The 20,373-nt window shown below is 37.8% G+C and overlaps 1 protein-coding gene across 4 annotated transcripts in view; it reads right to left on the bottom strand.

Moving 5' to 3' along the window:
- The window catches only part of Specc1l (sperm antigen with calponin homology and coiled-coil domains 1 like), a 150,289-nt gene that overhangs the window by 104,924 nt on the left and 24,992 nt on the right, over positions 1–20,373 (bottom strand). For 2 of the 4 annotated variants that reach the window (XM_003477962.5, XM_013141946.3), the window contains exons 2-3: positions 19,434–19,540; positions 14,713–14,899 (exon numbers count right to left, since the gene is read on the bottom strand). In XM_003477962.5, the coding sequence (XP_003478010.2) occupies positions 14,713–14,862 (150 nt within the window). In that variant the 5' untranslated portion in view covers positions 14,863–14,899; positions 19,434–19,540. The remainder of the gene's footprint in view (positions 1–14,712; positions 14,900–19,433; positions 19,541–20,373) is intronic. The other 2 variants (XM_013141945.3, XM_013141948.3) reach the window with 1 other exon arrangement.

Below are 20,373 nucleotides of genomic sequence, written 5' to 3' on the forward strand. Positions count from 1 at the left end.
TACTTCCAGGGGCTGGGGATTTAGCTCAGCGGCATAAGCACCTGCCTTGTAAGCAGGCAGTTGTGAGTTCGATCCCTGGTGCTGATAAAAAGGAAAAAGACAAAAAAAAAAAAAAAAAAAAAAAGAAAGAAAGAAAGAAGATACTTCCAAGACAAAAACAACTGAGAAAATTCATGAACACAAAACCAGCACTCCAAAATGTTCTGAAGGACACTCTAGAAACAGATAACAAGCACTATAACTCCATGAACCCCATCAGAATGAGTCTACCAGGCAGGACAAGTAATTAAACAGAGAGAGAAAAAAAGGGAACCAACATCAGGAAACTAACATGACAAAGGATAAATCAATACATGTATCAGTTACAACCATCAATATTATTGGTCTCAAGCCACCAAAAGAAACAGACTGGCAAAATGGATCAAGAAGCAAGATCCAGGATCCTGGGAAGATGGCAGACTAGTAAGCAGCAGAGTGACAGCCTCTGTGGGAGAAACAGTCCAGATGCTGGAATATAGCATTCTGGAGAAGACAAGAAGGAAGGAAGTGGGTCCCCTCAACCCAGGAAGAACGTAGAGTGCGAAATGAAGCCCTAGCTGGGCGTGGTGGCTCATGCCTGTAATCCCAGCACTCTGGAGGCTGAGGTGGGAGGATCGTTGTGAGCTTGAGACCAGCCTAGGCTACAAAGTGAGCTCAAGGCCAGCCTGAACTGCATAGCAAGACCCTGTCTCAAAAACACACACACACACACACACACACACACACACACACACACACACACACACAAAGAGAAATGAAGCCCACAGAGAGAATTTTTTAAAAAACCACCTTAAACAGAAGAAGGCAGTAGCTGGCAGCGATTTCATCTGGATCAGAACCACTGTATAAGAAGCACTGTTAGAACCTGGGGTGCATGGTCATCAGTGAAGTTGGTGGCTGGCAAGCCTGAAGGCCTCTCCTGGGAGACACTGTGGCAGAGGGGAGCAGCAGACCAGAGAACTGCACTGGCTGGCAATGAGTGTGGGGGACTCAGTCCTCCCAGGGGAGTGGGCAATTGGCTGGGTACCATTTTGGAGTCAGGCAAGATAAGCCTGGAACCAGAACTGCAGCCAGCTTCATTCAACCCCTCCTAGCTTGGAGCAGACTGGTGGAAATTGCTTGGACTAAATCCCACCCCATGTAATCCAACAGCCACCACTGAGGTTTCCCTAAAGCTATCCCCAACCAGCCCCACCCGCCCTGCACATACTAACATGGTCCCGCTAGTCTGCCCACCCCTGCTTGTACTTCACCAGCCATGGATAACCTTTCACCAGCGCACCCAATGGTCACCATCAGATATCCCTAGCCAGCATGCTTCAGAGAAATTATAACCAACACAGGAAGTGCCAGGGACCCCACTACCCACTTGTTCCGAAGAAACCAGGAACATGACAAGAGGAAGAAGCAAAAGACAGTCTCTGGACTCCAACCCAAGCAGTACTGATCTAGGAGATGTAAACATAGAAGAGACCAGGAGTTACACACCTGAAGTTTCTAAAGCAACAGCAACTGAAATAAAGAAACAACTTCAAGAGGCTATAAAAGAACTTAGAACAGAAATACTACCTCAGGTAAAGGAAAAAATGAGAAACACAGTAAAAGAATTGCTAAGCACCTCTAAAGAAGACACAGATGGAAGAATACAGGAGCATAGAGAAATGAGGGAAATCTTCAAGGAAGAATATAAAAGAGATTTAGAATACATGAAACTGATTGAAAGAGATTACCAGCAAATTTAAAACTCCATTGAAAGCTGCAAAACTGCTTGGAAGAAACTAAAGATGGACTATCAAAACTTGAAGACAGGTTTGCAGCTTGGGATCACAAAAGGAAAGATCTCTTAAAAGTAACAAGGGACCAGGAAGTAACAATACAAAGGCTAGAAGATGATAAGAGGAACTGTAACTTAAGAATAAAAATGTGAGTGAAGAAGCAAGAGTAAACACAAATGAACTACAAAGGCTATTTACAGAAATAATTAAAGAAAACTTCCCAAGCATAGGAAAAGGAAATATTTGGATAAGTGAGGTATACAGAACTCCAGTCAGCTATAACCAAAATAGATCTATACCCAGACATATAATAATCAAGATCCCAGAAATTTAACACAAGAACAGAATTTTGTGTGTGTGTGGTACTAGGGATCAAACTCACAACCTTGCACTTGCCAGGCAGGTGCTTATGTCACTGAGCTAAATCCCCAGCCCAAGAACAGAATATTAAAAGCTGTCAGAAAAAAGAAATAGATTACCTATAAAGGGAAACCCATCAGAATCACAACAGACTTCTCAACACAAACCATCAAATCAAGAAGAGCTTGGAGCATTCCAAGTCCTAAAAGAAAATAACCTGCAACCCAGACTGATGCACTCTGTAAAACTAACTTTCAAAATTAATAGAGAAACAAGATGCTTCCATGACAAAGAGGAACTAGGGGAGTTCATGACCACCAAACCAACCATACAAAACATACTGAAAGACATTCTAGAGAGAGAGAAAAAAAAAGACCATGGTTTCAGGAACAGTGACAGAGGGGGCTCACCCTGAATGGGGCAGACGGTGGAATGAAGGGGAAAAGTAGACAACAAACAGCAGAAAAACAGCACTGCAGAGATGAGGCAGAGGAGGTTAGCCATAATCACTAATATAGATGCCCTCAATTCACCAATGAAAAGAAACACAGGCAGAGTGGGTCAGGAGATAGGGGCCATCAATATGCTTTATATAAGAAATACATTTAACCCAAAAGGAGGTTTATAGACTGAAATTCAATGATGAGAAAACAATGCTCTATGTGAAAGGGAACCAGAAAAAAGTAGGGGTAGCTTGCCCATCAGCTGCAGATTGGTTAGAAAGCCATGACAATTTTATTCAATGGAAAACTACTCAGCTACAAAGAGAGAAAACCTTGAGGCTCTTTTGACAAATGGATACAACTTGAGATTATGCTCAGGGGTAAAAAGGTTCAGAATCACTTAGATGAATAGTGGTTTGCCTCCCTAATTTAAAAAACTAAAGGAGTTAGTGGAATCCAAAATGTACAATACATCCTGTAAAAGTGAAAGGGGAGGAATTGTCTAAAAAGGGAAGGCAGTAGCCATTGTTAATCTTAATCTATTATTAAGATCTGAAACCCACATTGTTTTCATTGTTCTGTTTAGTTTGGTTTTTCTTATTTCAGTTTGTCTACTTGAATTAGATTTGATGATATGGACAGCTATTCCAAAGACAGCAGGATATATTATGGTAACCATTTTTTATTTCCTATAACCTTGATTTGAAACCCTGTATTGCTTTTACTGTTTTGTTTTGACTTATTTTATTCTATTCTGTTTTGTGTGATAGTATCAAGCTTGATGGTATAAGCAACTTCTTTGAAGACAATAAGACATACTACGATACCCATTCTGGTTTGACTACTATCTTCCTTTGAAGTCCTATAATGTCTCCAATTTTTTTATTGGTTTTTTCTGTACTGTTTTATTCAATTTTATTATGCCTGATGATATGGGCAATTCTTTTGAGGATAACAAAAAGGTATTATGGTAGTCACTATTGATCTCCTTGTATTTTGTTTTTAAGTCATGTACCATATTGATCCTTTTGTTTTGATTGATTCTATTTTGTTTTGTCTCATTTGGTTTTATGCTCTTCAAAATAAAATTTAAAAAAGACACAAGATCCAACAATATGCTACATACAAGAAACACATTTAATTTAAAAATGCAGACTGAATATCAAAGGATACAAAACAATACTTGTTGGGAGCCGCGGCCCAGCCCGGTCGTTTTATTTGGCGGACGTTAGGCCTGTAGGAAAGAGCAAAGCCTGAGCTAGATTACCCCTCCCATCGAGTGAGCTAAAATGGCGCCTGCTTCCTGCCCCCTGATTGCCCTGGCAACGTAAACAACCCGCTCTGTAAGATAGTCTGCCTAGCAACAACTGATGTTAGCCAATCAGCCCGCATCGGGCGCTTTGAACTGATTGGCCACTGTTACCCTATAAAAGTAAATGCCTCTCCCGCCACGAGAGAGAAGCACAGAGGAAGCACAGAGAGAGATAGAGAAAGTCCACCGGCGAGAAAGGGCTGGTGGCAGAGAGGAGGCCTCGCGGGGCCCACGCGGAGACAAATAAAGGCAAGGTTGCACACCGCCAGACTTTGTCGTGTGTCTTTCCTGCCGGCCGGGAGCGACCCCGACAAATACTCAATGTAATAGGAACCCAGAAAAAAGCAGGAGTAGCTATTCTATTTGCAGACAAAGTGGATTTCAAGCCAACATTAAGAGAGACAAAGAAGGTTGCTACATCCTTGTAAAGGTAACAACCCAAAAGGAAGAGATAACAATCATAAACATAAGGCATCAAATGTCAGTGTATCCAACTATATAAAACAAATATTAATGGACATGAAAAATGAAATAAGCACTAATACGGTAGATCTCAATATCCCACTGTCACAAATAGATCAACTAAACCAAAAAAAAAAGATGCAACAACAAAGAAATACCAGAACTGAACCAAACTCTTGAACAAATGGACTCAGTAGATATCTACAAAGTATTTAGAATATCAGAATACAAATTCTTCTCAGCTGCACATGGGATGTTCTCCAAAACAGACCACATACTAACTCACAGACATACTGAAGTAAATGCAGACGAATTCATACTCTCACACCATAGTGCAAAGAAACTGGCAATCAATGTTAACAGAAACCACAAAAACTTCTTAAACACGTAGAAATTAAGTAACACCTCCCTAAACAACCAATAGGTTGATGAAATTAAAGCAGTTACACAGTTTCTACAATTAAATGATAATGCCAATATAACATACTAGAACTCATGGGACACAATGAAAGCAGTCCTAGAAGAGAAATTTATAGAATCCCCATATCAGAAAAACAAAACAAGCTCAAATAAACAACCTAATACTGAACCTCAAGTTTCTAGACAAAGAAGAGCAAAGGTGAATTCCCACATCAGAAAAACATTGTACGTTCAAATAGACAACCTAATGTTGAACCTCAATTTCTAGAAAAAAGATGAGCAAATCAAACCCAAACCTCATATAAAGGAGAAAATTATAAAGATCTGAACAGAAATAAATGCAATGGAGACTAAGAAAATAATACAAAGAATCAATTAATCAAAGAGTTGGTTCTTTGAAAGATTAAAAATTCACAAGCCCATAGCCAACTTCATCCAAAAAAAAAAAAAAAAGGAAAACAAAGACCCAAATCCATGCAATTAGTAATGAAAGGGTGAAATCACAAAGCTTCTGCAGAAACTCAGAAGACATTTCAAGAACCTGTATGCTAATAAGACAGAAAACAAAAGAAATGGACAGATTTCTAGGTATGTATGAATTACCAAAGCTGAATCAAGAAAATATAAAAATTTTAAGTAACCCAATTACCAGTCAATGAAATTGGAGATATAATTAAAACTCTATCAACAAAGAAAAGCCCAAGCCCTGACAGATTTGCTGCTGAAGCCCACAAGAACTTTAGAGAAGACCTAATACTACTACTTTTCAAACTCCTTAATGAAACTGAAAGTGAAGAAATACTCTCAAATTTATTCCTGGAAGCAAGCATCACCCTAATACCAAAACCAGAGAAAGACCCAACCAAAAAAGAGAACTGCAGGTCAATCTTCCTAAATATAGATGCAAAAATCCTCAGTAAGATACTGGCAAACAGAAAGCAGCAAATCATCAAGAAGATTATACACCACGACTAAGTAGGATTCATCGCAGGGATGCAGGGCTAATTTAACATATGCAAATCAAAAATGTAACACATCATATTACAGCGCCAAGAACAAAAGCCATAAAATCATCTTAGTAGATATAGGGAAAATGTCTGACAAAGTCCAGCACTAATTTATGATAAAAATCCTGTGGAAAATTAGAATAGTTGGTCTTTATCTCAATCTGATAAAAGCCATCTATGACAAACCAACAGCCAACATCATACTAAATGGACAGAAACTAAAAGCTTTCACTCTAAAATCAGAAACAAGATACGGATGTCAACTCTCATCACTCTTATTCAATACAGTTCTGAAAACATTTGCCAGAGCAATTAGACAAGAAAAAGAAATAAAAGGAATAAGGATGGAAAAAGAGAAAGAAATAAAAAGAATAAGGATGGGAAAGGAAGAAGTTAAATTATCATTATTTGCAGAGGACATAAGATTACACAGAAGACTGCAAAAACTTCACCAAAAGACTTCTAGATTTAATCACCAAAATCAGGAGCACAGCTTGATATAAAGTGACACTAAAACATCAATAGTCTTCCTCTATACAGATAACAAACTCTCTAAGAGAAATTATCTTTCACAATAACAAGCAAAAAAATTAAATACCTAGGAATCAAGCTGACAAAGGAAGTAAAAGACCTCTACATTGAAAACTAGAGTACTCTAAAAAATGAGATTGAAGAACATACCAAAAAATAAAAAGAGGGCCAGGGATTTGGCTCAGTAGTATAAGCGCCTGCCTGACAAGCACGAAGTGAGTTAAATCCGCAGGAGGAAGAGAAGGGTAAGGGTAAGGGTAAGGGTAAGGGTAAGGGTAAGGGTAAGGGTAAGGTGAGGTGAGGTGAGGTGAGGTAAGGGAAGGGAAGGGGAAGGGAAGGGAGGGGAGGGGAGGGGAGGGGAGGGGAGGGGAGGGGAGGGGAGGGGGGGAGGGGAGGGGAGGGGAGGAAAAGAAAAGAAAAGAAAAAAGAAAGCTAGCCAGCTAGCCTGCCCTTATTCTTGGGTAGGAAAAACCAACATAGTGAAAAGGGCCATACTTCCAATATTGTTATACAGACTTAGTGCAATCCTGATCAAAATACCAACAGCATAATGCACTGAATTGGAGAAAATAATCCTAAAATTTATTTGGAACCAGAAAAGACCTAGAATAGCAAAAACAATTGTGGGCAACAAAGGAAAGGAAGGGGAACCTCAATCCTGGACTTGAAATTATACTACAAAGCCACTGTGATTAAAGCAGCCTGGTCCTGACAAAGAAAACAGACCTGAGGATCAATGAAACAAATCAGAACAACAACAAAAAAAACAAATCAGAAGATGCAGAAACAACTCTAGACAACTCAGCCATTTTATCTTTGACAAAGGAGCCAACACATTGGCTGGAAGGAAGAAATCCTCTTTAATAAATGGTGCTAGAAAAACTAGCTTTCCACATGCTGAAGATTAAAGCTAGACCCTTAGCTCTCGCCATGCACTAAACCAAAACTGAAATAGATCAAATATCTAAATATTAAAACATAAACACTAAATCTGCTAGAAGATAAAACAGGCAGAACTCATTAAGACACTGGTGTAAGTAAAAACTTTATGAACAAAATCCTGATCCAACAGGAATTATTACAAAAAATCAACAACTGGGACCTTGTCTTGCTAAAAAACTTTTACATAGCAAGGGAAACTACCAAAAGAGTAGAGATAATCCACAATGTGGGAAAAAATTTTGCCAGCTGTTCCTCAAAGTTCCTCTCTAGTATATATAAAGTTCCTCTCTAGTATATATAAAGTTCCTCTTTAGTATATATAAAGAACTCAAAAAAAATCAGATCCCCAAATGTGAAGACCCAGTCCAAAAATAGGCATCTGAGATGGACACATACTTCTCAAATGAAGTAGAAATGGCAAATAAATACATTAAAAAATGCTCAACATCACTGGTCCTTCAAGACATGCAAATTAAAACAGAACTGAAATTCCATCTCATTCCAGAAAGAATGACTATTATCAAGAAATCAACCAATAACAAACACTAATGTTAAATGGGAAAAAAGGGACCTTTCTCCTCTATTAGTGGGAGTTTGGAATAGAGCAACCACTGTGGAAATCAGTGTGGAGAGTCCTAAAAAAACTAGGACTAGAGGTCCTATTTGACCCAGCTATTCTCCTTCTTGGTATCGTCCCAAAGGAACTATATATATGCACACCCATGTTTATAGCAGCACAGTTTATAACAGCTAAATTTTAGAAACAACCCAAATGCCTGTCAACTGATGAATGAGTAAAGAAGACATGGTCTTTTTTTTATATAGTAGAGTACTACTCTGCCATAAAGAATAAGCTAAGACATGTCTAGTTAAATGGATGTACCTTGAGAACATACTCTTATGTGAAATAAATCAGACACTCATTTAAACCTGCAGTTTCTTTGGTGTGACAGAGCAAAAGTGTAAATATGGAGCAAAATGCATGTTGGATACTGGGAAATGGGAAGAAACTGTGCAAATGAGAAGGGGAACATGGGAGGGGGAAGAGGGAAGAAAGAGAGCACAAGGAAAAAAGATTTAAAAATGCAAAAAAAAATCTATGAATCTTCATTAAAATAATCAAATATATAAATGGGTAGAGAGAGAAATAAACTCTCCTTTATGTAGAAATAATGATGGAATTGGAAAATTACCATTTGCCAAAAATCATACTAATAACTAATTCTGGGAAAGAATTATTTAGCTACAATTTGGGTGAAGTTTGGTAGAGAATATATTTACAAAGAATATATTTATGAAGTCTCAAGATAATCTCCAACAAGACACTTACTCATTATAAAAGGAAACACTAAAGCGCTCTGGGAAGCTGAGGCAGAAAGATCACAAGTTCAAGCTCCACTTTGGAAATGTAGTGAAAAACTCTATCTCAGGTTAACACTTCTGTAAGACTAAGGATTTAGCTCCATATGAAGACTCTAGGGTCAACACCCCTAGAGCACAAGGAAAAAAAGCAAAAGGAAACACACAACCCATCGACAGTGGAGAAACCTATCTAATCCCATCTTACTCAAATCAAGTAAATATTCCTAGTAATGGTATATACTCAAGTCACCTGTTTCCAGAAATGCAGCACAAAGTACACATCATTTCTATAGTATTCCTGGCAAAAATGTGTAAACCTGATTAAGGAAATAGTGACAAACTCAAATTGAGAAAGTTTATGAAATTCAGAAATTCTGAACTGAGAAATTATTCCAAATTTAAGAATGAATTGGGAGTGATGGCACACATCTATAATCTCAGCACTCAGGAGGCTGAGGCAGGAGGATTGCCAGAAATTTGAGGTAAGCCTGGAGTACATAGTGAGTTCAGGGGCATCCTGAACAATATAGCAAGATCCTCAAAAAAAAGAACACAAGTAAATGTAATACATGACGATCCTAAATTGAATTACAGGCCAAAATTTCTTTCTTTTTTGTGATAATGGGCATTAGCATAAATGATAAATTTTAATTGACAACTATATACTAGATATTGGCATTACAGTAATGTTAATTTCCTGATTTTTATAGTTATACTATGATCATAAAAGAGAATGCTGGGGACTGGGGAGTTAGTGCCTGCTTGGCAAACACAAGGCTATGAGTTTAATTCACAGTACCAAAAAAAAGAAGAGAAAGCTGAGTTGTGTTTGTAGTTCAGTACTACTACACTATTTTATTTATTTAGCATGTGTGAGAAATTCAGTTTGATCTCTAGTTGCAAAGAATAGATAGGGATAGACTTTACCTTTTAAAAAATACATCTACACTGAAATATTCTGCAATAAAGACCATTATGTCTACCATTTACTCTCAAAAACTTAAGAGAAAAATTACATGTGTACATGGGTGTGTATACATGTGCGCATGTCTGTGTGTCTGTGAATAATGTAATTATGACAAAAGGCAAAAGGTCAATGTATGATGAATCATGGTGAAGAATACACTGGAGCTGGACATAGTGCCCACACAACGTTAATAGTAGCTACTCAGGAGGCTGAGGTAGGAGATGTGCCACTCTGAGGCCAGCCTAAACAATTGAGCCAGATCCTATCTCAAAATAAAACTTCTGCCTGTGATCCTAGCACTCCAGAGGAAGAGGCAGGAGGACTGCCATGAGTTTGAGGCCAGCCTGGGCTACATAGTGAGTTTAAGGTCACGCTGAACTACTAGCAAGACCAAATAAATAAATAAATAAAATTTTTAAAAAGGATTGAGATGCAGCACAATGATTAAGCATTTGCCTACTATACATGAGGTCTTGGGTTCAATCACACACACACACACACACACACACACAAAAACAGTATACTGCAGAGCTGGGCATGGTGGTAGAATCTATACTTGTAAAGTCAACATGCTAGGAAGAACACTTGAGCCTAGGATTTGGAGGACAGCCTGAACAATTTAGCAAAACCTTGTCTCAAAAAAAACCTCAAAACAAAACATAAACAAGAACAGGAAGATAAGAAGATGCTAGACTCACTAATTTGTGTAAATACAAATTAAAGCCATTGCCCAATTTCTTTATAAATCACTGAAGGGTTAAAATGAAAGAAGTATCAATTTAAATGCAAGTGACAATGTGGACCAATTAAAATAAATAGGAACCGCTTTGAGAAGTTTCTGCTGCTGTTTATTAAAGTTAAATACATCTATGATCCAGTAATTTCACTGGGGCAAACAGAAATTGGTGTACCTGTATAAGAATGTTCTAACAATGCTGGGAACGCCTAAAGTCCCATCAACAGTAGGAGAACAAATTTTAATACATTCATCCAGAAATTACCATCTAGCAGTGGAGAGGAAGGAATTACTGTTACATGGGATAATAATGAGAAACCAAGTTACACATCTAAAAAAAAAAAAAAAAAAAAAACATAGTTATGGTTACACATTTATTTAGTATAATGATCAAAAACTTGCAAAATTTACCTCTAGCATTAGATGTTAAGATGCTAGTTATTTCTAGAGAAGATGCAAAGGGCAATGATTAAGTTGGGCACCTGGAAAATTTCTAAGGAACAGGGAAACTGCATGGCTTCAGTTGTGGTTGCAGGACATGTTCACTTTGCAAAGATCTGCCAAGCTCAATACTTACATTTGTGAATTTCTTTGTATGTACAGTATACATCAACAAAAAGTAAAAACAAAAAAATGACTCTGCCTTTATATCTTGTCTTTTCCACTAAGCAACTTACAAGCTTGTTACTATTTTTCCCTATTAAATTTTTGATATAAGATTTTGCAAACACATGTGTTCCCACATCTTAACACCCCCCATCCAGTCCAAAGATATAAATTGACAAAGAACAGATTATTAGCCTACTTTTCAATGACAACATGGAAGACGCAGATCATTCAGTAAAAACAGTCTAGATACAAAAAAAAAAATTTTTTTTTTGTCTTTTTCATTTTTATCAGTACCGGGGATCAAACTCACAACCGTCTGCTTGCAAGGCAGGTACTTATGCCGTTGAGCTAAATCCCCAGCCGCCCCCAAAATATTTCTTAAGGTCAAATTTAAACTTCCTAGTCTGCATCTTTACCTCAGATAGTAAGACCAGTTTTCAAATTTTAACTTTCAAAATTCAGAGACAGAAATTCATTTGGCTATATGGTTAATGAGAGCGCATGGACGCATGTGTACACATATGTGATGCTGAAATTGAACCCAGGTCTCATGCATGCTAGGCTGAGAATTCTACCACTGGCTATGCCCCTGGTCCTGTTAACTAAATTTTACAGTAGGACTAACCTCAAAACTCACCCAGAACAGTAACAGTGCTTCATTTTACATTCACAAAAGTTCCAGTCAATGGTGAGGTTCTCTAAAACAAATGCATCCTTTCTCCTAAACCCTCAACTAAATATAATCTAAATTTCTGAAATGAAAGAAGGGAGGGTGTACATTCCTACACCCTGCCAATAAAAATTTTGTACAGTGACAGATACATAGGAGCATGGGTGTCTATACAATAGAGGAGTATGCACACATGATGTCTAAATAATTAAAAGCTAAATACTTGGTTCACCTAGTTAGTAATCAGTGCTTCATTAGTTATAGAATTTCAAGTTCTGAAAAGTATCACGTGCCAGAGAAACAATGAAAAATAAAAATTCAAAATCAGACTGAGGGTCCCTCTTTTTTTTTTTTTTTTACAGTGCTGGGATCCTATGCAACACCTCATGCATGCCAGACAAGCATTCTTCCACTAAGCTATACTCCAATCCCTCCAAGTCCTTTAATGTTTTCAATTTTTCCATTCATTTTCACTATTTTCTTCCTTCTGTCTTTCCTTACTTCAATTTCTAACCCATGACATTTTTCTTTTCCTCTCTTAAGTGAAAGTAACTGCTCTAGTCTAGGAAAAATGTTTCTAAATAGCTTTACTTCTTCCTTAACCCTTCCCACTACTTACACACATTCTCTCTCTCTCTCTCTCTCTCTCTCTCTCTCTCTCTCTCTCTCTCTCTCTCTCTCTGTGTGTCTCTGTCTGTCTGTCTCTCTCTCTCTCAAAGCTGCCAGTGCAGCAGAGCTAAACATATGAACTGCTGGCATGTGTTGGCAAAAGCTGATATACAATTTTTCTTTACAATGAAAAATACTCACTGTTCAAGACCAAAGTACCAATAAGTCCAGATCCATGGCAAAGAAAATCTGACATGCCTGCTCAGTGCGCATTCCATAGTAAATCTGTGGACACTGCCTGCCTCTGATGAGGAGGCCACAGAAAGATGGCAGGAGTATAAATCTAATGCCAATGTTTCAACTTGTTTTTCCAGTCCCACAAATAACAGGTCAACTAGTCACACAGGGACTCCATGTTAGACAGCTCCAGCAATTGAGAAACAAGTCAGGTCAGAAAATACCGCCCATCTTACATGAAACAGTGGTAGCACTGCCACCAAGAAAATAGTTCAGGGTGTTGATTCAAACTAACGGAAGTAGGGCAAAGGTCTACTCCTGAAACCATACTCCAGACCACAAAATAATACCTCAAGTCATCAGAGGTATAACAAGGAGAAAATCTGAGGCTATCTCCAACCCCATGGAAGAAGTTTCAGTTTTAGTTTAATAACCCTGGAGTAGAAAAACCAGCATTTCCTGCTAGATCTTTCCACATATATAAGGTAGTCCTTCACTAGCTGTTCCTCTGAGGTCCTTCTTAAAATAATTAAGGCACTTTTAGGCAAAAGGCCTATAAATGGAACATGTTTCAGGTTAGCTTCATTTCTCCCTATCAGACTAGCAGAAATTCCCTGGGGGAGGGGGCAATATCCATAATCCCATCATGTAGGAGGATCACCTGCAGTTTAAAGGCAGCCTGGACTATATTAGCAGGATTCTGCCTCCCCTAAAAATGTAAATAAACACCTTGCTGGGTTTCTGCACAGGGTCAAAGCTTCTACTGAAAATATCATAAACCTAACACATGCAAAGTAAGAAGCAAATGAGTTTTGACTGGTTGCAGTGGTCTGTTCCTATAATCCTAGTGCTCTAGGAGGCTGAAGCAGGACTGCCAAGTCTGAGCCCAGCCTGGGCAGCTTAGTGAGATCCTGTTTCAAAATTTAAAACTAAAAAGGGATGGAGAGATGCAGCTCAGTACAAAGGCCCTGGGATCAATTTCCTGTACTACAAAAAAGAAGAAGAATTTTTTTGAACTGAGAAAGGCTGGAAGAAGACCACAGGGATCTTTATGCAATGATTATCGAAGATTGTACCAACAGAAAAATGGCATGGAGTAATCTTGCCCCTTGAAAGGCCCAAACCAACACACAGACAGTGAGAACACTCCAAAGGAAAAGTGTCTTCAACACTGGGCTAGAAAAAAGTTTCTAAGGCTAATAATGCTACTACTACCTGCATGAGAGACGTAGCTCTGTGGCACAGTGCTTGCCTAACATGTGCAAGGCCCTGGGTTTGATTTCTAACAAGACAAAACAATTACTCCCATTTACTATGCACTTGCTCTATGCCAGGCCCCACATCACTGATTTTCATAGATTCCCTCATTTGATCATGACCACAGCCCTATGCAGCATATACTGATCCCAGATCTGTCTGTTCCTGAAGTTTATGGTTTAAATAATCAATGTTCTACATAAAAAAGAATTAAGCCAGTCTCTGAAGAGTATAAAGAAAAATTAAATATGTTCTTAATAAATTAAAATCCCCTATTTTGGCTGGATATGATGGCGCATGCCTGTAATTCCAGCACTTGGGAGGCTGAGGCAGGAGGAAGCTTTCTACAAGTTTGAAGCCTGAACAAACCTGAACAAACAATATAATGTGATAGTGTCTAAAAAACCAAGACTTTGCTCAGCACTCTTCATAAAACCTTCCTGCGCTAGAAATAATATTCTCTTACTTTAAACCATTCACACTGTTCCACCATACCCTTAAGGCATCTGGCATTTTCTTTTTCTTTTTCTTTTCTTCAAAGATTGAACTCCCGACCTCTCACTTGCAAGGCATATGCTTGTGCCACTGAGCTAAACGCGAGCCCAGGCATCTGACATTTTCTACATGTGTTTCAGTTACCTGTGTTTGTGTCTCACCTCCACCTTTTATTCCATCAGCTCCCCCACAGACGCTACCTCCAGGCAGACTCTATCTCCAGTGCACATAAGCATAACCTCTTGTACAATGCTGGCACTCATTGTTTGTTTTATACACAAGCCTATTATTTAGTTTCATTCATAAAGACAACCCAAAACACCAATTAAGGCCACCTCACTGCAACCTCACTTCAAAGAGCAGTGTGTTTCCAATACCATTTGAAGGAAAACCCTAAAAAACAATCATTTAACAAATTCAAAATCATATTAAAATATATGCCTAAAATCCTTCACATATTCAAACACCCCCATTGTTACCTTTGACAATAACGCTGCGGTTCCAGGTTTTACAAGTTTTCCTCCTGTAGAGGCTGAAGAGCTGTTTTCAGGCTTAATTTTTTCTGTCTGTGTTTTACTTGTCCCAGACACCTTAGGCACTGAGCCAACACTCCTGCTTGCTTTCTTCATTCTGGGCTGCCTCTTTATGATGCATTTACAATCAAATCTGTGGAAAGAAATGGAAGAGGACAAAATTGGAAGTCAGCTCTTTAGAAATGTTTTTTTTGTGCACTTTTGAAAATTTTTGTTATAAATAAAAATGTTTGAAAGTTGGCGCAAACAAATGAAAATCCTTAGACTTATTTAGCAGAATGCACCCTATTTTTACTGCTTCCTCCTTGAATACGACTAATTTGAAATTATGTTGTGTATTCTCACTGAGTATAAAAATGCTCCATTATTTTCAATTCTTCCTCCTTGACCAGTACTAATTTGAATTATTCTGTACATTCTAGTTCCCTGAGTAAAAAGAATTTCAACCTGTTTAACAGAACTGAGTATAACACAATGAACATTATCTTCAGCATTAAATGAAGAATAATTGTCTTGGCATGTGGGAGCTAACCACTGTTGGTATCTAGGGATGATTTCCAAATTGTCCAGCAAAGCCCTAATTTCAAATGTTTGTTTTGGGGGCTGGGGGCTTGGCTTAGCTGCATAAGCGCCTGCTCTGGCAAGCACAAAGTCGTTAGTTCGATCCCCAGTAGCAAAAAAAAAAAACTGTAAAGACAAATATTTGTTGTGATATTCTCACCTCAGCAGGCAAAGTATCACAAATACCAACATTCAGAATCTAAATGTATTTTCTAGCATATTTCTTTTATCAAGCAGTATAGAAATCCATTATCAAAGTACTGGTCCCAACTAGTGGTTCAGAAAATAGGGCCATCCTACATAGCTGTAAACAGTATGACAGTTCTTCTACCTAAGTGATACATAGTTTATTTCAAGTCAGGGAGACTTGGAATAACACTAGCAGCATACAAAGCTGAAGCTAGATAATCCCTTAAACACATTTGTTAACTAAGCTAGAAAAGCAGTCTCTATAATAATATGTTTGGAAGACATACTGGATCATTTTGTACAGGGTGATAGATACAATTAACCAAATGAAAGTCCGTTTTGAAACTATGGTGGTTTATACGGATCATTCTAAGACACTACATTGAATATGAGAAGATATTCCCACACTAACAAAAATGAAACAGTGAGTTTGAAAAAGGCTCATTCCAACAGCCTTATTAATATGTATTTTATATAGACTGTGTTTTATTTTGCCTTGACATAACACCCCAGTACAAGGAATGTGACGGTCAGAACAGTGAGGCAGGTAGGGCAGGAGGGTTCTCTCCTCCCTCAAAATAACAAAGCCGTAAACTAAAGGGAACACACCAAAACACAGAGAAGCTTCAAAGCATCTCTCGAAAATGATGTACACAACAATCAAATTACCTATGCACTCTTAAAACTTTTGCTTTCTACTCTTTTCCATTTACGCAATCTGCCTAGAGTGAGCACTCTTACACCAGCTCTTCCATTAATCTCTTACTTCTTCCCATACAATAATGAAAATGACCAAAACAAACTCAAGGAGTCTCCGGTAACCTCTGAAATACAGTCATACTGATGCCTGCAAATCATCAATTGAAGATTTTCTCACAAAATAAGTTACACAGAATAGATCTGCTAACTCAAAGTATTATAAAAAACATAAGAATCTTTCCTTCATCTTCTCGCATGTGAGTTTCTGTATGTATCTTGTAAATGATTCCTTGAAGTTTTTTTCTCCTCCAAATATTCCACATCTGAATTCCATTCTATTACACCATTTAGACTGCCATTCTCTGCTTACTCTTCCAGTATCTGTCAAATTGACTTTTGTTTGTCTGTTTGTTTGTTTGTTTTGTTTTGTTTGAGGCAGAGTCTCACTTTGTAGTTCAGGCTGGCCTCAAACTCATGGTGACCTTCCTGCCTTAGCCCTCCGAATGCTGGGATTACAGGCCTGAGCCACCATGTCCAATCTCAAATTGACACTTTCTAAATCAGAATTATCTAACAGAACTTGCTACAATAATGAAAATGTTCTATATCTCTAAATGTATTAACAGGGTACCCAGTAGGAGCCACTTAGTGGCTACTTGGCAATTAAAATACAATATGATCAAGGAATTGAATTTTACTTAGTTTAAACTTAAAATTGTTGCCAGAAGTGGTATGCACACTTGTAATCCCAGCACTTGTGAGGCTGAGGCAAGGGGGTCACAATGGAATTCAAGGCCGACTTGGGCTACATAGTTGAGTTCAAGAGCAGCCTGAAAAGCATAGTGAAACCCTGTCTTTAAAAAATTTCTTTTTTAGTTTATGAGGGCTACAGATATAGCTCAGTGGCAGTGCCTGCCTGACAAGCACAAGGTTCTGAGTTCGATTACCAGTACCAAAAAAAATGGCGGGGGGGGGGGCCTGGAGGTTTAGCTCAGCAGCATAAGCGCCTGTCTTGCAAGCAGGCAGTCGTGAGTTCAATCCCTGGTACCGATAAAAAAATAAAAAATTTTTAAAAAATGTGTGTGTGTGTGTGTGTGTGTAACTCAGTGTGAAGGTCCTGAGTTCAATCACCAGTACCACCAAAATAAAAGGAACAAAGTACTGTTACATGTTACAACACAGATAAACCTTAAAATGGTAATAGAAGAAGCTGGATGCAAGTGATCAATTATTACATGATCCCATTTATATAAATTATTTAAACTAGGCAAACTCATGCAGATAGAGCACATGTTATTCCAAGGAATCAGGACTGGAGGCAGATATAGATTGACTGCCAATGTGTATTAGGTTTCTTTTAGGATGATGTAAAATTCTAATATTAGCTTGTAGCTAAGGAATTCTGTGACTCAACTGAAAAACATTAAAACGAAGGGTGTTTGTTTTTTTGTTTCTTTCTTTCCTTCTTTTTTTTTTTTTTTTTTAGAGACAAGGTCTTGAATACGTAGTTTGTCTTGAACTCACTACATAGATCAGGCTGTCCTCAAACTCACAGCAAGCCTGCTGCCTCAGCCTCTCGAGTGCTAGGATTACTGGTACAGGTCACTACACCCAGTAGAAACACTAAATTTTGTATTTTAAATGAGTAAACTATATGATGAATTAATTTATTCAATAAAGGTAAAATTTAAAAACTAATGAATAACATAAAAAAGAATTTTGGGGAAATAGTCCAACACTAAAACACCCAGCAAAGAGAAAGATATGATTTTGGAGAGGTCCTAAAGGGAGAAACAAGCACAGCAAAAGTGATGAAAATGCTGAGCTGAAGACTGGTCCACAAGGCTGCCAGGCTGAATTCATTTAGATCAATAGTTCTCACACATTATACCCCGTTCTCTAAACACTCTGTAAAATATATCTTTACTGTCCTGAAATGAAATGCAAAGATAAACTATGATGTACACATTTTCTAAATATATTATACATATATAATATAAAGAGTACAATAAAAATAAAATTTATAATAACCGTGAATTTCAAATTTTAATGAGTTCTGTAAAATAGTAATCTACAACTCCAAATTGATCAGTGTAAATTTGGCAGCTACAAATAATCCTCCTTTAATGGTACTGGCAACTGAGTTACTGCATTATCATCATAAATTCTATCTGAATTTTCTTAAAAGGCAAACTACTCTTAGTGTGATAGTCAAGTTTATGTGATAATGTGACTGGGCCACAGGGTGCCCAGATGTTTGGTCTAATGTTATTCTGGATATATCTATAAGGTTTTTGTTCATTAAATTAACATTTTAATCAATAAACTGAGTAAAAAAGATTAACCTCTCTAATTGTCCTTATCCAATCAAACAATGACATGCATAGGACAAAAACTGAGTAAGAAAAAACCAACTTCTTTCTGACCACTAAGCTATCAGGATTCTCCGCCAACTCCAAATGAAATGTCAGTTTTTCTTGGGTCGTGAGCCTGTCAAATTCCAGACTGAGATTTACATCATTTGTTCTCCTGGTTCTCAGACTAAAACATAATATCAGTTCTCCTGGGTTTTTAGCTTGCAGATCATGGGATTTTTCTCAGCCTCTACCATCACAAGAGCTAATTCCTAATAATAAATACATATATACACATACCCACACTTATATATTTTATATAATACCCACCTCCTTTGGCTGTTTCTCAAAAGAACCCTAATACTTAGAAAAACTACAAACATCCCAGCACTCAAGAGGCTGAGGTAAGGGGACTGCTATGAGTTTGAGGTCAACTAGGGTACTGAGATCAAGATCAGCCTGACCAATATGGCAAGATTCTGCATCAAAAAGCAAAAACAATATCAAAAAACTACAGAAACAACAAATTTTCCCTCAATATGTATAGGAATTACATTTCCTATAAACTCCATATATAAAAATTTTACCTACTTTATAAAAATGCTTTATATAAAATGGAATTTTATATAGGCTTAGTCAAAGTTTTTTGGTCTATACAAACTATTCAGCAAGATATTCTAATGCTGTGATGATCACAGGACAAGTTCCATTTTTTAGAACTATTACTGCATTGAGTTTAGAATTTTATGGCCCCTATTAAAAGCCAGTAACACCCACCAACCAGAGATAAGCAAAAACACTTTCACAAATTTCTAAAACAACCACTATTAAGAGCAAGGATTATTCGGGTATAGTGGCACACACCTGTAATCCCAGCATTTGAAAGGCTGATGCAGGAGGATCACTCCAAGTTCAAGGCCAGTCAGGACTATGCACTGAGTTCAATGCTAGGTGGAACGGCATGCCAAACTCTGTCTCCCAAAAAAAAAAAAAAAAAAAAAGCAAGAATGAAAAAAACATCATAATTTAAGAAGTAGATCTTGGGCTTATATCCTGACTAAAGGGGAGGAATCGATATCCAGGCCTCTTTCCTGGAGCCCTCTGGAAAAGATTTTAGAGTGGAGAAAGGGACTAGCACAGTCCACAGCGCAAGCTTTGGACACTGAAAACAGGGATGAAGTGAAAATTGCTCCTGTCCAGCATTCAACTTTACTCAAGGGCATCTCATGAGCACTCATTAACTACCTCCACTCCAGCCAAGTCACAGTATTGTTATTTTTATACAAATAAAAAAATTCGCTCTTCTCATAGAACACTGAATCTCATCTCTATGTGCTAAGAATAATCTCAAACTACAATAACCCATGAAGTACGTCATGTGTATTTGTCAAAAGAGTGTTTTCTTTAAAACACAGATGCACTGTTTCCAAAATGAGAAGAAAAGCCATTGAGGCTGCCCCTCAAGCCTATCCCAGGCAGCAGGCACCACGTCTATGTAGTACTTAGTAGTGCACAGGCCACTAAATCCTCATAAGCAACCTACCAGGAAGCAAAAGGTGCTGGCCCATGCCTGTCTTGGAGATAAGGCAAGAGGATTTCAAGTTTAAGTCCAACTGGGGTAATTCAGTGATGTCTTGTCTCAAAATTTAAACAAAATAACCCTTAATTACATAGCAAAGCCCTGTCTCCAAAAAAACCCTTTTTTAAAACAAAATAAAAAGGGCTGGAAATGTTGCTCAGTTTGAAGGTCCTAAACTCAATTCTCAGTACTGGGAGAAAAAAAGAAAGTCTACCACGTGGACAC

Source organism: Cavia porcellus, unplaced genomic scaffold (assembly GCF_034190915.1).
Source record: "Cavia porcellus strain 051 isolate PalLab524CR breed Dunkin Hartley unplaced genomic scaffold, mCavPor4.1 scaffold_16, whole genome shotgun sequence".
Taxonomy (NCBI): Eukaryota; Metazoa; Chordata; class Mammalia; order Rodentia; family Caviidae; genus Cavia; species Cavia porcellus.